At 35.0% G+C, this 18,293-nt stretch overlaps 2 protein-coding genes across 2 annotated transcripts in view; one reads left to right on the forward strand and one right to left on the reverse strand.

Annotated features, from left to right (window-relative positions):
• LOC129222787 (uncharacterized) overlaps positions 1–18,293 on the reverse strand; it is a 41,954-nt gene that overhangs the window by 22,614 nt on the left and 1,047 nt on the right. The gene's annotated exons all lie outside the window — the stretch shown is intronic.
• The window catches only part of LOC129222786 (mRNA decay activator protein ZFP36L2-A-like), a 39,810-nt gene continuing 36,729 nt past the window's right edge, over positions 15,213–18,293 (forward strand). The window contains exon 1 of the mRNA XM_054857330.1: positions 15,213–15,400. Coding sequence (XP_054713305.1) covers positions 15,323–15,400 — 78 coding nt within the window. The 5' untranslated portion in view covers positions 15,213–15,322. The remainder of the gene's footprint in view (positions 15,401–18,293) is intronic.

The following is an 18,293-nucleotide window of genomic DNA, read 5'->3' on the forward strand; positions in this document are numbered from 1 at the left end:
GTTTTTCTAGAGTTAAACGAGTCTTACTTTTTTTACACCAACTTCGACGTCTCTAGCATGAGATAAATCTCTCTTTCAGTTTGCTTAGGTAGCAATTTATTTCGAATGTAAAATTTTCTCGATTAGAAAAATTATCTAGAAACTATCTGTTTTATGAAAAATGAAAGTTTTTGGAACAAAAACAATATGAACTTCATTCTTTCAAATTGTTAACCAATACTCTCAGAAATTGAAGCCTTTCCGGCAATATTACTGAATTTTAAAGTTTTTCACGTATTGTATTAGAAGTTGAAATGAACTGAGGCTAAAACTTTATAAAATGCTCTCATATAGTACTGGGGTAACTAAGAAAGCCTGAAATTGACTTCAAGTTTGAATAAGAATTGGGAGTTAACTATAACCTCCTTAACTTCCTCCCTTCCCTCCCCTTATCCTCTAGCGCCACCAAAAATTGTCTAAAACGGCATGTTTATGTGTTCAATTTCGAAAATGTTTTGGAGGAGATCTTCCGTTGTTTTTCTCACGTCTTCATTGACAGCCAAAAATTACTTTTTTCAAGACAGAAAAACTTTGGTATCTATCTTTCCTTCAAAACGATAAATTGCACATGAAAAACCTCTGTGCTGTTATACTTATCCTACGTTTCATAAATTCACCTTATTTCTGACTTTTTGAAATTAAAACTTGGTATAAAAACTTGAAGGAAGATGCGGAGGGTGACAGTTTTAGGTCTTTACATCACCTCGAAAAAATCGAAGATACGAAACCATTACTTTCTCCTCCCTTCCGACAATTTCAGATTATTAAAAAAAAAAAGTTTGGTTTGGGGGGGGGGGGTGTTCTGCTCGGTCTTAAAACTTTTTTCGGAGGTCCTGGATTTTTTTCGATCAATATTTAGTATTTTTCCATGAAATGGTGGCGACGATTTAATACACATGTTTCGTGTTAGGGTGCCCCACTGTTGAGGGAGATTTGGGGGGGGGGGAATAATTTTAGGGGTTTTTCGATCTCATTTGAGGGATCTCCTTCTTGGGGAGGGTGCTTCGCATAAGGGGTGCATCATTGCTCTTGTGTGTGGGGGGGGGGAGGGTTAGACACCATGTTACTGGAAACTTCATTCGTGACATCCTGCGTTTAATATGAGGTTTGCATTAAAGATGGCAGCACTACACCGTGATTATTGAAATAAAAAATAATGCAGTGAGTTCGAACAAGTATTAAACAAATACTAGAGAAAATATAGAGCTCTAACCGAATTAAAGAAAATTCAATTCAAATTTAAAACTTCAAGAATACTAACAACAACTAAATAATGAAACATAAACTTATTCATTACTTATTACAATTAGCAAACCATCAAAAATTGGTTATGTATTCAACTGGAACCGTATATGCAGTGATGCAGTCTAGTTAAAAAAATTGAAAAAATAGTGATAAAATTAAAATTATAATAAAAAAATCTATAAACAAAAAAAATCAAATAAGAACTAATCTCATTTGCAATTTGGTAAGAATTTTTGTCCGAACAACAAACGAACTTGATTTTTCAAATTTTTCAGCCGGAGGTGGGTACACCGCGCCTACATCATGCAAATACAATGTTCAATGTGTCAATGTTATGTGCGGTACTTTGAAAAACACCAAAATACAGGAGCGCATACAGAAATACAACAAACTGTTCATCTCAAAAGGAGCGCCCTTTCTCTCCCTTCATCCTCTTAACGGGTGAAAAGTTTGTTTGTTTTTTAAGTTCAAGAAATTCAACCATTCTAGTACAGTTGACTTCCGCTACAACGCGATTCGTCTTGCGCGAAATGGCTATAACATGAATTTTTCACAAGTAACGAATTTTAGAGCTAACGCGAGTTTTTCGTCCACAACACGAGATTTTTTGGAAGGAAATATCGACTTCGTCATAAGCTATTAAATATTGATTTCGTGAATGTTATTACATCCCTTTAAGCATCATTGACAGCGGAAGATCCCACAGCAAACTTGTCTACGCATCGCGTTGTTAGTACATCAACTAACCACTGAGCAACTTTCATTTATTAATTTTTTTCATTCTAAATATTAAAGTTGATGAAATATAATGGCACCTTCATCTTAAGTTTGTGAAGATTGAAGAGAAAAAGAAAGTTTCTCATTAAAAAAAGGGGGGGGGCTAAGATTCTAGATATGCTTGAACCAGTGGCGTACCCAGGGGGTGGGCTGATAGGGCTACAACCCCCCCCCCCCCGAAATTTTCAAAATTAATTATAAAAATTATAATAAAGAACAAGTTTTTTTTTATGATGTATTTTTGAAATCTTACATTCGTATTGATATCAGAAAAGCGATACATGAACTTTTCTCAGCTACAGTTCATAAGTATCCCCTAGCCCAAAGAGACTTCTTGAGCTCAGCCCTTCTGAACTTTGATTTGTTCAAGTACGCTATTGGTTTCCTTCAACAACTAAGTAAAACGCTGATGTGCGCGATGTTGGCATGAAATGAATCTTCCATACGTAAATTAAAAGTTTAAAACGAAAGATATCCGTAAAGTTCCTTCAAAACCAGTTTCCAGAATAGTGAAGCTTGCATTGCAGTCTCAAGGTAATACAGTGATCCTGTGTAAGTTGACCACTTGCGGTGCAGTACTTTGGTGGTCAACTTAGACAGGTGGTCAACTTATAAAGGGGGTAATGATTTTTTTTTTCGTCATTTCTTGCTCCATGTATTCATTTTTTGATTGATTGACACTTACTCTTTCTGTTCAACTCACTTTCATTGTTTAGCATTACTTTGAAACTATTATTTAAAATGTTATTCAAATATTTTTAGAGATTATTTTCCCAGAATGACGTATGATGTGTCATGCAAATTTAAAATTTCAGTAAATTGATCAAAAAAAAAAATCTTATTATTTATGAAAAGTTACTCATTTGATATTAATAGTTCCTAAAAATTCATAGCTTCTCAAAAATTACAAATTTTTCTCATATACATTTATACTCCATGATAATCTACTTTTCAACAAAATAACTCCTTATTGAAGTTGGCGCACTTATTAGACACTAGTTTTAGAAATTCCATATGTGTCAGCTAATTTTCTCTGGCTTTCTCCCTTTTCAATTAATTTTAATTTTTTATACTTTTTATTGATCTCAAGTTCAACTAACTTTCTTTTTGAAGCCGTTTTATGTAAAACTATAACACAAAGAGCAACAAGCTAGACTCTCATAGTTCAAAAAAGCAGTTGAAAATGAAAATGTGTGTGTGTGTCCTATCTCTTAATCATTTGCACCAGAAATACTTCAATGGAAGTAACTTTACTCTTTAGCACAATTCCATTGTTGCCACAAAATATTGCAACTGGAAAAAAATACTTTGTACTTTTCTATTGACACATGTTTTCATTGAACAGAGAGTACAAAGGGCAATCTCAAATAGATCAACAAAAGAAAAACAAGTTTGAGAAATAAAAGGGTTCTTAATAGTTTTCCCATGTGGTTAAACTCAAAAGGAGGTTTAGTTATGCTGCTGTTTCATTTAGTTAGTAAAATGCTGTTCTGGTATCAAAAATATTCTTGGAAAGCTATAAAAAAATAATAATAAAATAAAATAATTTGCTAAGTAAAATTTTAAAAACTAAACCAAGTGGTCAACTTACAAAGGGTTTTTTACAGTACTCCAAACCAAATTTGGGGTACATTATTGGTCAAGATAGACAGGTGGTCAAGATAGAGAGGTGGTCAAGTTAGAGGTTTTCTTCATTATATAAGATAGACCACAGTGGCGTAGCTAGACCCGACTTTCAAGGTTACTTTTATATATATATATATATATATATATATATATATATATATATATATATATATATATATATATATATATATATATATATATATTATATATATATATTATATATATATATATATATATATATAATATATATATATATATATATATATAGTATATATATATATATTTATATATATATATTTATATATATATATATATATATATATATATATATATATATATATATATATGTATAATCGCTTGGAATTTTTTCCTTTTCTTCTTTTTTTTTCTTTCTCTTCTCTCTTCTTTTTCTCTTTTTTTTTTGAGACTAACTTTTCGGGGGGGGGGTTTTGTCCCCAAACCCCTAGCTACGCCCCCGCTTAGGACTAATCTGTTTCGACAAAAGCGGCCAACATATAGTGATGGTCAACTTACAAAGGTGGTCAACTTTACAGGTTTTACTGTATATATGAAAATGGAAACGGCTCTCGTATTCTGGAAAAAAAGAGATCAGGAAGAGGGGCTGTTGCCACAAATTGAAACGTTAAAAAAGAAACGGCGAAGCATTTACGTGTATCAGATAAGAAAAGCTATCTGATCATGAAGCATGAAGCATAATGTAATGGAGCATGGAGCAGTTTGAGGGGTGTTCATAAGTGTCTGAATGAATTTGGAATGCTTCTAAAAAATTTGTATACATATATTTTTCCACAACGCGAAATTTCGACTTACGCGAGGAGTTTTGGAACGCATCCCTCGCGTAAGTCGGGACTCGAAATTTTAATTTACTAAAAGTAAACGTTTGGTGGCGACATCTAGAAGAAGAAATTGAAGTAAAAGATGGAACTTCATGAAGAAACAAAATGTATATTTTTACAAATATCAAAAGATTTGATCTAAATAGAAATATCGGTAAGTGTCAGTGCAAACTGGTAAAGATTTATCAATAAAAAATCCCTCTCATTCCTTGCTTTATGCAAGGTTTTTTCTTAAATAGGATCGGAGACCTATTTAAAAATTAGCATTTTTGTAAAAAGCACAAATGCAATCAAGTAACAAAATCTGAAGTAATATTTAGGCATATATTATTTATTTATTACCATTGGGAGCATGTTTCATTTTAATTACAATTAATAACCTCTTGAATAACTGCTGTATGGTAGGCAAGATATAAATATGTGTATCTCTAGTTCCGTTACACTGTTGGCTCAAAAAGGATGACTAATGTTTCAGCTTCTCACAAAATGAATTAAAATTCAGTAAATAGCATGACCCCCCCCCCCCCTCTGGGCTGCGGAGTCGGCGTCGGGCTGATTTTGGGGTAAGAGTCTCAGTCGATCATTTTTTCTCAAAGTCCGCAAATCTACCAGTGCCAGCGGAGTCGTACTAATTTTCAGGTAAACAATTCGGAGTCAAATGCTCGAAAAAACTAAAGTCGGTCATTTCCCCTTCGACTCCGCAGCCTGAGTGCCACTACTGCACTTCTCTACATAAGATATCCAAATTAATTTTCCTTTAGACGTCTAGATGGCAGCATATGTCTCGTGGAACTGTAAAAAAAATTCTCTAAAAAATTCGCTAATCGATAGGGCGCTCCCCCCCCCCTTTTCGACCAAAAAAAAAAAAAAAAAAGAGCAGAACAAAAAGAAGTAAATTTTAAAAAGGCATCATGACTCGTGGACCAAAAAATTTTGTGGAATAGTGAGGGTTTTTATTTTTTACAACTATTTTTTATTATAATAAATAATTACATTTGACATGGTATTAAAAATGTCACAAAATTGTTTGAGTTTTAAGGTAAGTAATTATAGTGAATTAATTATATGTAGGTAAATCTACATTTGAGGAAAATCGATGAAAATTGCGAAAATTAATCAATTTATGTTAAAAATGTAATTTCCCCCCCCCCTGATCAATCACTATTGCTCATTGTTCTCACACTGACATTGAATGCCGTTCTATCCTTCTTAAGGTCCACCGGCTTCTGCGCGCGGGTAATCCTCCTGGGCGGTGGCGTGGCGCGTGGGTGGACTCTTCCTCCATGTCCCTCGGAATCGACTTTATTGATACCCGACCCCCTCTCGGCTTTACAAAAACAGCACCCAGCAGAAACTTGACAAAACATTACCCAGCACACAACATCTAGCACTCAGCCCCTCGCATTAATTTGAGTTTTGTTTTGACTTATTGAATTTATATTATTGTTTTCGCAATTATGATTGCGATAGAAATCACTTGTAGAACCAGGGGCTGCGGAGTTGAAAGAAAAATGGCCGACTCCGACTCATGGATTTTGGAGCGTCCGACTCCAACTCTGGCTTTTTAATTTCATTTATTTATTTATTTTTTCCAAATCCCCCCCCCCCCCCTTATGGGAAGGGCGAAAAATCCCTAAACAAATATTGAAATATTAATTCATTTTTGTGAAATTTTCGCGTTGTATTTTTTTGTAAACCAAAAATGCATACAAGTTAGATATTCATTTGAAGATCAAATTATCCAATAGTTGCGATGGGGGGGGGGGGGGCGTGGCAGAGCTGAAACCAGCTCTTTTAGGGTCACTGGCCCTAGCTAGCCCTTTCATAAACTCTCAAAAATATTTTAAAATTTTTTATTATTTATATTATTTTTTATTTATTTATTTATTTATTTATTTTATGTAACCTTATAGTATTGGTTAGATAATAGATAAATCCGAGAATGTATTGTTAAGATTACCTAAAGGGCCGCCAAAATGCAGGGTTGCCAAACGTAAATATGCTTTAGAACAATGGTGCCCAACCATTTTTCCTCGAGGGCCGCACCCTACATTAAGATGATTATCACGAGCCAGAACACATAAAAAATTTAAATACATCTAATTTTTTCCCCCATGGGAAAGCATTAGAAAGGAAGTAAAATTACAATTCAAGAATTGTTGTTATCGTTATTACATGCTTATTTTATCAACTAAAAGTTTCCATCTGTCATTTAGAAACCAATTTCTGACCATTTGGCTTCAAATTTACAGCAATCATTTTTGATACCGAAAGAGGGTGATAGGTTGTTTGGGAAGTTTCCAGAACAATGCTTTCAATTCGAAATAGTGAACAGAACAACGGGCCACATGAATCAGCTTCGCGGGCTACATGGGGCAGCGGGCTGTAGGTTAGGCACCACTGCTTTAGATGCCCAGAATTTGAAAGAAAAATGCTAGATAATATTTTGCATATGACAAAAAGATGCTATGAAGGTGCTCGAATGTTTCGTTAATTACGGTTCAAGTAGTATTTTTTTTTTTTTTATAAATTGACATAAATCATCTCTACTAATGCCAAATCTTGTGAGTTATTTAATTAAATTCTTTCTTTTTACGAGGGAGGAGGGTTTTCGTTTTGATTTAAATTTATTGTGATTTTTTAACTAAATTCTTTTTTTTCTACTTTTTTCTATTAAAATGCTTTAAATTGGTCACAAAGTTAACAGATTAATTTCGAGACTGAACTTAAGTAAGCATATATAAATGAATTTTGGGCTTTGAAAGCTTTTCGATAGTAAATGTTTTCGAGGCTCTCCTTGATCGTCGAATTGACGTCAACAATTTAAAAGCGTTTCAAAAAGTTTTTTTGAACTATACACATGTTATCTACACATGTGTTTCATTATAACAAAGTTCAAGATTAACAATGCTTGAAAGAGAAAGAAACCAAACACTTGGATGTACAAAGCTGTCTATCACTCAATAATGAGATGAACAAAATTTAAAAAGGCTGAATCGAAATTATGCATGCAACCGGCTTCCTATTGTTATTCAGAGGAGAGAAAGAACACCCAAATCACACTACTAATTTTCTTCTCATTTAGGATTTCCCTTCTGTGATGCTATTTCCGCTCTATTTTCGAGGCAATGTTAGAAGCAGAAGAGTAAACAACAGCTGAAAGTATAATAACCCTTTATCATGCGTCGGGCAGGTGAAAAATAAAAACAGCCTGTTCATAATTATAAATGCTGCACGAGCTGGTTCGGACGAAGAGAGAGAAAAAAAAAAAATGCTCTTCATCTCTAAACATTAGCTAAACTTGACAAGCTTGGAGAACACAAAAGTATTAGTTCGGATTCATTGCATTGTATTTGCTTTGTTTTCAATCAGAACAAGAATTTCGTTCTGAACTGAGCCTACTTTTCTATATAACGACATCCACAATTCAACATCCATCTTCTCTCTCTCCCCATCCAGTGTTCTGTTTCCACTTTTCTCGCCTTACCATACAACATCCATGTTCTCTTCTATCTCTCACCTCCAGATAATTACATCATTACTCTCTATCTCTCTAAAATAAAGTAGTTCCATTCCGGAACTACGAGCCTCTGTTTCCCTTCCTGTATACTCCATACTACTCTCTAGTAATTTGATCAATATTCCCTAAAAATAGCTAAATCAAAATTTTTTCCTGTAAAATATATTTTTTAAATATTTTGTTTCGATTTCTGGTGGAATAAAATATTCCTTACTTTTCTTCAAAAAAACGAACAAATAAAATAGCAGCACCTTTAAACAAAGCAGCTAATACACTTCTTTCCATTAAAAAATTTTTTTAACAGCTTTCAAAACGAAAAAATAATAATAATAAGTTCATTAAAATAAATACATCATATAAAAAAAATCGTTTCTTTTTCCCCTGTTGCAAAAAATAATTTTTTAAACGAATTAATGCACTTACCAAAATAAAACAATAAACGTCAACTTAAAGTAGAAATAATTTACTATCAAAAAAATAATAAATCGTCTGCATATTTTTCGAGTTTATTCAATTGAAAACTAAAATACCTAAATTAAAACTCTAGCGGAAATAAAACAACCAAGCATCAACAATACCACTCTACAGCTAAAGTCCGCCAGCAGCGGGAGTCGGTCGGAGTCAATCTCATTTTGAGCTAAAGGAGTCGAACATCCAAGAATCGGAGTCAGTCATTTGTCCTCCGTGTATAAATGTTTGCCAAAGCTACGAAGTCAGAGTCGAAGTCGGGGAGTCGGAGTCCGATTAATTGTCGGGAACAGGAGTCAGAGTCGGTGTCAGGTGCCCCTAAATTCTCGGAGTCGGAGTCGGGAGTAGGTCGTCAAGAGCTATTTCCAACAAAGTTTGTTTGAAGTAAATCCGCCTTTAAGTTCGGAATCTATATTGACTTTCAGTTTCCCCTTAGGCGCTAATGTTAAGAGATTTGAACTGTTCAAAATTGAACGAAAACTTGTTCAAATCAAAAAGATATTTTCTATACATGTTTTTTATCAAAAGTTTTTCCCTACAAAGTTTGTTTGAAGCCACTTCGCTTCTAAGTTCAAGATTTATTTTTGATTTGAATTTCCCCGTAGGCGCTAATGTTAAGTTTTTTTGAACTGTTCAAAATTGAACGAAAAATTGTTCAAATCAAAAAATGAATTATGGAATGAGATGTCCTCGCCGAGATCTTTCTAACAAAAAAAAATTTGTTCGAATCGGACTATTCATTCAAAAATTAAACAGATTTTTTTTATAGACAGATTTATTTTAATAACTTATTATTATTACTTTTTTTGTTTTGACAGATATTTTTAAGATGTATTAAGAAATCAGCTTAAAATATTTAAAAAATATGTTTGAAAAAATTTGCGATTTTAGCTATTTTTGAGAATATTGATCAGGTACTAGAAAGTAGTATGGGTATACGGGAAAGTAGGCTCGTCTAGTTCTAGACGGAACTTCTTGTTAACTATCAATATTCTTTCACTCGCCCAGAAATAAGCCAACTCTTCTGCTTGCTGTCATCAATATTCTCTCTCTCTCTTGTCCAGAACTTAACCTATTTTTCTACATACCAATGTTCATATGCCTTGGGGGGGATAGGGGATTGCTCTTGGAGGAATGGGCACCCCTGTATCAGCTGTGACTGGACCACAATGGTCGAAAATTCGAACCCTGAGCTTAAAAGGCTGGTTTTTACATTTATTCACATTGATTTGTTTTTGATATAAGGAGCTGTTTTATATGATTTCTAATAAAATTGTCTCCTTATTCAGTCTTTTACTCGTCAAGGTCTTTTTTTATAGCATTTTGAAGCACTGCAGTAAGTTAAGTAAGTAAATAAAAGTGCTTTGTAACGAATTTAAAAAAATAATTACTCATCATTTATGAGTGATTGATTTTTTGTTTAAAAAATTAAAATTTTAAGGTGTCAAAGAGTAAGATTTTTGAAGTCTGAGATGGTCAGATTGGGAGAATTTCTTCTCCCCCCCCCCCCCCGCTTTATTTCACCAAGAACTTGTTCTGCCTCCCTTCAACTTTCGCAATAGTTCAGTTTCGAAATCGCCGTCCTGAAGTTACAATTTAGTTAATGGATAAGCAAAACAATACCATGTTTTGTGTGAGATAGTTTTTGTGCCCAAAACACATTTATTTACCATTATATTTTAATATGAGTTTTAATATTTTTTTACGTTTCACAACTCGCACAAAATGGCAGAAACATAAATATTTTACAGCATTATTAGCGAAACATGAATTAGTCGTGTCAGGACGGATACAGGGGGAGGGTCATGGTGGTCATGACCGCCCCCCCCCCCTTCCCTCTTGAACCATCGGCACTATTATGCAACCACATTGCGTTCAAACAATTTTTGAGTAAAATGTAAACGATTACAGTAATCCATTTAATTCACTAGAAAACTTTAAAAGTAAAAATTTGGAATACTGCATCTTTTCATTGCTTTTGAAACTAATTAATAACGTTTTTGCCCTATTAGGTGCATTACTCTTGACCGATTTGGTGACTTTTATTGACATCCAACAATTTCAGAAATTTTTCGCACCCAAAACCGTAAATTCGTTTATAAGTGAGAAGGAGAAGGGGTTCATTCATCAGCATGCCCCCCCCCCCCATAAAAAAACGGCAACCTGTATCCGCCCGAGATTCGTGTATGTATTAAAAATGATGTGTTGCTGGCAGGACACAGAAAATTCTTGGTGTCTCTTTACTTTCTAAGAGCCTGTGTTGGTGGTGGTGGTAACAGCTGCGTGCACCCCTTGCAATCATTCTATCCCTCCCCAGGGGTGCCCTCAGAGCGGGATTATGGCACTAGTTGCGCCATCGAAATTTTTGAGGGGGATTTTTTAATTTTTTTTAATTTATTTATTTAATTTTTTTATTAATTTATTTATTTAAATTTATTTATTTTTAATTTAAATTTTTTGTTTTATTTTATTTTGTTTGTGTGTGTGTTTATGTCATTGGCAAAGCACAGAACTTTTCTAATAAAATAATAATAATTAAAAACAAATAAATGAATAAAAATATATTTAAAAAAAAATAAAAAAATATTTTAAAAAATAAATTTAAAAAATAGAAGGTTAAAAAATAAAAAAAGGAAAGAGGATTGTGAGAAGAAAAAAAAATTGGGTTAGGGGAAGGGAAGTTGCGCCATTGAACTTGGGGGGGGGGATGGGATGGGCACCCCTGTCCTTCCCTACGGAGACGTTCCCACAGTTTAGAAACCACTGCATTAATGTGCATTTAAAAGACTTCTTCAAGAATATAATATCCCCGCTGCCGTCATCAGCGTAATTGCAAGCACTTAAAATAGAAATAAACGTAACGCATCTGTTTTGGTTTTACATTAAAAAAAAAAAAAAAAAATCTGTTATTACTTTAGATAATTAAGTTATTGGAAGTGAGTTAATACCATAGCAGGATTTTCCCAGCTCATTCAACACCTGAAGTCTATTTGCTTCTTTCAGGACGGACGTATTAAAAAACGCCTAACGACATTCCGAAAGTACTATCATTTGTCGCGCACCGACACCATAAACCTGTTTGACAAGCATTTTGCACTTCAAAAAGATGAAAGCCATGCCTAAATGATTAGCAAGGAGGAGGGGAGGAGAGGATTCCCCTCAATTCGTCTGCACTGGTTCTACAACTCGCGGTTGAAGCCGTCAAAACTCATAACTTACATTTTTCTCTTCCACATGGGGAAAGATAAGTAAATATTTCTATTTTGACCATTTTAAATATGGCAGTAGGACAACTTTGATTGGTCCTAGCAAGATTTTTTTTTTTTTTTTTTGAGGAGGGGATTTTTACAAAAAAAAAAAAACCACAGAATTTTATTTATTTATTTATTTATTTGTATTATTTTTCTTTGTGCAGTGAAATTCATTGTGATGGAATTCAAGCAATGCAATGGCAATTAAAACAAGACTAAATATTTATTTTGTTGAAAAGGACATTTCGTTATATAGTATTAGAGGCGACATTGCAATTGTTTGAAAAAAATAATGAGGTTTTTGTACTTTCTCATCAGATGTGGTATCTTTATGTTTTTGCTCATATTTTATCACTCAGCAAAGTATCGGAGTTGCAATTTAAACATTTCGGTCCTCCCAAAAATTTCAATTTAAACAAAAAATTTCATTTCGTTTAACGACCAAATACGACTTACCATTAAAGTTCAATCAGTATCTTCAAAAAAAAAAAGGCCACGGTGGCCTGATCGGTAAGGCGTAGGACTTGTGGCCGGAGGGTTCCGGGTTTGATCCTAGCCGGTCGAAGATCCACAGTCTTCGTTAATGGTGACTGGGGTCGGGGGACGTTAAATATGCTCGTGGTCACCAAGTCCTCCAAGTGAAACGATACCTCTCGGTGCGCGGGACCAGGGATTGCTCGGTTTCTGGTCTGGATAAAAAAAATCAGAGCTGTCTTTAGGGTCCCATCCAACTGGTTAAACCACAAATAGTGGTACGTCCGGGAGACCTTGGAGTAAAAAGTCTCTTCAAAAAGTGAATAAATAAATAAGAAACAGTGGCGTACCCAGGGGGTGGGCTGATAGGGCTACAGCCCCCCCCCCCCGAAATTTTCAAAATTAATTACAAAAATTATAATAAAGAACAAGTTTTTTTTTATGATGTATTTTTGAAATCTTACGTATTGATATCAGAAAAGCGATACATGAACTTTTCTTAGCTACAGTTCATAAGTATCCCCCCCCCCCAGCTCAAAGACTTTCGAGCTCAGCCCCCCCCCCCCCCGAACTGATTTGTCTGCGTACGCCGCTGATAAGAAAGCAAACGAACCAACCAGAAGTGGAGATATTTGATTAAGGGCCAACAACAGTGAGTGATGCGCGGGTAATGACAGGTTCAAACATTTGGGGTCCCTTACTATTAGGGGAGACCGGGGCAAGATGACTATGCTAACAATTCTTGTTGTTTATTAATTTCTTTTTAAGGATAAAAAAATTAATTTTACATGAGCTGCTAGAGTAGTCCTTTGTAGTATTAAATATACTACCATTAAAGTTTTCAAATGAAATTAATGAAGGATATTTTTTATTTTTTCATAGCCTTAATAAATCGTCATCTTGCCCCAGTACTGGGGCAAGATGACTTTGGCCTTGGGGCAAGATGACAGCACTGAAAAAAGGTTGAACATATTTTTTAACTTTTGAATATGTTACATGTTTTAAGAAAGAATAACTATGTTTTTACATCTTACAAAGTATCAAATTAAGCGTAATGCAGTGAAACGTAATGTTGAAGCGTTTAGTTGTGCAGCTAACAATAGTTAGAAATAAAAATGCCATTTTCATAACTGGAACATTCCTCATACCACCATTCTTGGCATTGTAGCACTGGATCCGTTCTTCTTTTCGAGGGTCACAATATTTCTCTTTAAAAGCAGGACTTGTAAAGAGAAAGTCTTGTCATCTTGCCCCGTGTTTCGACCCGTCATCATGCCCCGGACTGCCTGTTTGAAAGTATTGTTTTCATTGCCATAAAGGAAGACAATTAAATGACGTTTATTCATGGTAATGCACAGTATATAAACTAAGTTACTCATAAATACTAAAAAGTTATGTTCTATCATGCCTGTATTTCTAGCAGAGCTTATTTACATATGCATAAAAGTTATAACGTGGCAGCGGTAAACAATCAGAGCTTCAGAACTAACGAAAAAATGGCTATTTCAGCGTCTCTATACTATTGCTGATTAAATAGCCAATAGGAGAGCCAGTAGTATGCAGTTGATGCTGCTTCCTCGTGGAAAACGGAAAAAATAAGACATTCGTCATCTTGCCCAGCTCGTCATCTTGCCCCGGTCTCCCCTACGTAAGCATTTTTTCACGCGTAGTTTTGGATCTATTTCGGGGCCCTTATGTCGTGGGGCGCTTAGCGATTGGGATACGGAAAATCAGTCCCACTAATTTTAGTATATGTACTGCCGAAGCGAGTACCGGGGAGGGGGGATTAAACGGAGGCTGAGATCCCCTGGTTCAAAGTTAAACATAGTAACATAGTCAGGCCCTGAAGTAATCCCTCCTTGCCCCCCCCCCCCTCCTCGGCTCTAAAGGTCGGGCGTGCTTAAACCAGCTTCTAAAATTGAGCATTTATAGTTGGAGTAAACCTAACATGGCAGCATCGAAATGCTGTTATAATGATCTGCGTGGCCTCCACAATGCTGCCAGGTTAGGTTTGCCCCAATAACAGCTGTGAATTAAACCAACCGAAACACAATGAGATGCTGATTAAAAATCACTCACCCTTACCGTATGAAAAAGAAAACAAATTTTCTCCCTCCCAATTTTCTCCTTCTTGTAAAAAATGCTTGATGTCACACTTCTTGATACCACCCCCTCCCCCTTGTCCCCAACGTTCACCCAACCCCCCCTCGTTGTCACATGCCATTTTTCTTAAACATATTCTTATAAAAAATGTTTGATGTCGCACTTCTTGTTACCACCTCCTTCCCCTTTATCACAACTTCACGAACAGCCCCCACCCCTCAAAATCACTCCCCCTTCCCGTATTAAGAAGAAAACAAATTTTCATCCTCTGAAAATGGCTGTCCATAATGATGCCACACTTTTCCAATTTTTAAACCCCCCTCCCCTTGTGGGAGGGGGGAATATAGGTATTTTTTTGTCACATGTCACGCTATTTTTCTTAAATATATTCTTATAAAAAATGCTTGATGTCTTACTTCTTGTTACCACCTCACCCTTGTAACTAATTGTCACAACTTCACGAACCTCCCCCCCCCCCTTCAAAATGTAATATTATTTGCAACGTTGTCAAATTGTTGTGTGATGCGTCTTATATTTTTATATCGTTTTTAAAACTATTTTCATGGAAACAAAATATCCAAAAAGTACAGGGGGAGGAGTGGGCAGCTATGGAGTACAAAATACAATGAAAATTAATGAGGGGTGAAGCCCCTGCGTGGATGAATCACTTGCTATTTGTCTCCATTTCCTCAATCAGTGTAATTAGCTCACTTTTACACTAAGACCTTTCACTCGAATGAAAGCAAAAGGGCGGGAAAATATCTGGCGATTTCGGTTGGCACACTTTTGGCGATTGCAGTAGAAATTTCAAGGGCAAACCCTTACAAGGTTAGTCATTCGCCGCCGGAGAAACACATTGATGTTTTACGTTCGTCTCCCACGCCGCATTGTTTATGTACTTTCGCACTTTAAAAGAAGAGTTAGTAAAATTTTCGTGAAAGTTCAGATTTTTAAGGATTGCCATGGAGCTCAAGTCTGAGCGAAACATCTTTTCCAATTTGCATGCAAATTTTCTCCTTGGCTTGTCATCCCTGAAAAAGGTAAATAAATTCAGTCTTTTTCAACTTAGTTAATTAGGGACAAAGCAAAACGTAACTTGAGCGATCATGAGCGAACTGAAGATTTAAGCTGTAGTAAAATGGCTTTTAAATAATCAGGGATTAGCGATTGAATTATTATTGCATTTGTTTGCGTAATACTTAGTGAAAATTTACTTTTTGTACAATCTCATCAAAAACTTGAAATTAGTAAGAGAGACAATATCAGTGCTCAACTTATGGACCATGAGCGAACAAAAACATTTAAGTCGCACACATGATCCATGTTGATGATTCAAAACAAGTTATTTTCAAAATAATGAAGACTCTGTCGGTTAAATGATTATTGTATTTGATTGCGCAATATTTGGAGAAAGTTTGAGATTTTGATGAGATTATAGAATAAGCAATTTGTCATCAGAGAGAAAGCAGCAATATCTAACTTTAGTGATCATGAGCGAACAAAACAGTAAAAGTTGCGAAATATTCAGTTGCGCAATTTTAAACGTTTTGTTCGCATGATCCTGTTTGATGGTTCAAAACAAAGCAGCTTAAAAATAATAAGAGCTCTATCGGTTACAATAATTATTGTATTTGTTTTTTGTAATACTTTGTAAAAGTTTGCTTAGTGTATAATCTCCCCAAAAAAATTAAAATTTTTAAGAGAGACAATATAAATACGCAACATAAGTGATCATGAGCGCACATCTCATTTCTAGTTAGCATATGGTCCTGATTTATGTCAGTTCAAAACAAAACAGCTTAAAAAAATAAAGGCTCTATTGGTTAGGATAATAATTGTATTTATTAGCATAATATTTGGTGAAAGTTTGTATACTGTATAACATCAAAAACTTTTAATTAGTAAGAGAGATAATAACAATACACAACTCTTAAGATCAGCATATGATCCTGATTTATGATGGTTCAAAACAAAACTACATAAAAGAGTGATTTATCGATTAGAAGAATTATTGTTTTGCATAATGTTTGTTAAAAGTTTTACTACTTTTTCATCCTTTTAAAAAATAAAAAAAAAACACAACCTATCGTCCGTAAGTTTTGGAATAATTATTGAACAAATGATTCTCGTTTATGTTTGGATTGCTTTGAAGAATATATTTATATCGCTCGCCAAAAACTTGAATCGGTATCAAATGTTGTATTGTTTATTGAAGGTTTTTGTTTTGATTTCTAGCATCAAGTTTTTGATCTAATTGTTTCGTACCGTCAACTTTTCTCCGCACTCCCTATTTTGGAAAAGCCTCTTTAAATGTCGAAAGACAAACTGTAAAAAGCTAGTATACGTATAATTTATTTTAAAATATATGCAGAAATTACTCAAATTTAATATTTCTTGTGCGTACCGACAAAGCCTTATTTGCCCGCATAATTTTGTAGTAAAGTGTTCTGTTTATATATTTTGTAAATCGATGTTTATGTTTTCGTTTTAATAACAAACGAGGTGGGGGGAGGGGGCGTGGCACTGCACTATATAAATTTTTAGGGGAATATTTGAGAGAGGCTTTGGTTTCATTTTAGGGAAGGGATCCGTATAAAATCTGAGGTTGGGGGTGCACCATCGCTCTTGGGGGGAAATGAGGTGCCCTGAGTACCAAATGCTTCAATGGAAAGTTATTTGCTGTTGTAGTTTTGTTGTATTTATTGATTTTATTTATTTATTTATATATTTACTTTATCTATTTATATATTTATTTTATTTATTTATATATTTATTTTATTTTTTTATTTATTTATTTGGTTGGTTTATTTCATTAACTATCGTATTACTGATTATTAATCAAAATTATTCTAAAAATATGAAAGGAAATTATTACGTCAGAGATCGTAACCATCACCCAAAAGGGGAAAATTCGTTGTTGAATGGGCCGGTAGTCATAGCTGCTGGTCTAGGGGGGAGCAAGCGGGGACCCTTATCCCGGGCGGCAACTTCTAGGGACTGCAAATTCACTCTATTTCTGTGTTGTTGTTTTTTCTCTCCGTTTGAAATTCGAGGTATAATCTTGAATTTCGATGGGTAGGGACGGCAGCGGCAGTTTCAAGATTTGCCCAGTCTCGGGAAAGTCGTAGATCCGGCACTGCCGGCAGTAGCAATTTCATTAGTAGCCACCTTTTTCCCCTCAAAGTGCTAAAATTTTTTGTAATTTGTTGAAATTTCTTAACAACAGGTTAGAAGTTACTGGCGTGCGTAAACTTTAGCCTAGGGATGTTACAATTTTCTCCCCTCAGTTCTTAAATAAAACTTATTTATTTGAATCAGGAGAAATAGGCTTTGTAAATTCAAGCCCCCCTCCTCCTCAAATGACCAAGTCTGCCTAAAACTACGTTCTGGGGCTTAATTTCGAGTACCGAGTGAGAACCATGTACCATGACTCCCACAAAATACCACATCGAGGGGGGGGGGCAGCCGAATACCCAAAAAAGCAGCTTTTGGAGGAGAGGGAGCAAATTTTCATGATGTCTGTGTTTTTTCGTTGAAACTCGATTTAAAACTTGGTAGGAAGATGATTAAGACGGCAGTTACAAGTTTTTGCCCCATCCCGGAAAAATCAAATATCCGGCACTGTCCCCACATTTACTACAAGGCCCTGACCTGCTCTCTACCTGAATCCATTTTGTAAAATTTAGAAATAGATTTAAAAAAAAAATTATCACATTTTTTCTTACACCACGCCCTTTCTCGGCCTAGACCCCTGTATGGGGTGGAGATAGAACCCCGCGAAATTTTTCAGAATCTAAATTTCGCGTTCATCCGGGGGGCAACATTTTTAATTCCTACACATTTTGTCAGTTTTTTTAACGCTGCAAAAACCGTGTCCTATCGATTTCAGTGACGGCTCAGAACCTGACATCTCCTAAAGTCAGACATTTTCAA

Source organism: Uloborus diversus, chromosome 5 (assembly GCF_026930045.1).
Source record: "Uloborus diversus isolate 005 chromosome 5, Udiv.v.3.1, whole genome shotgun sequence".
Taxonomy (NCBI): domain Eukaryota; kingdom Metazoa; phylum Arthropoda; class Arachnida; order Araneae; family Uloboridae; genus Uloborus; species Uloborus diversus.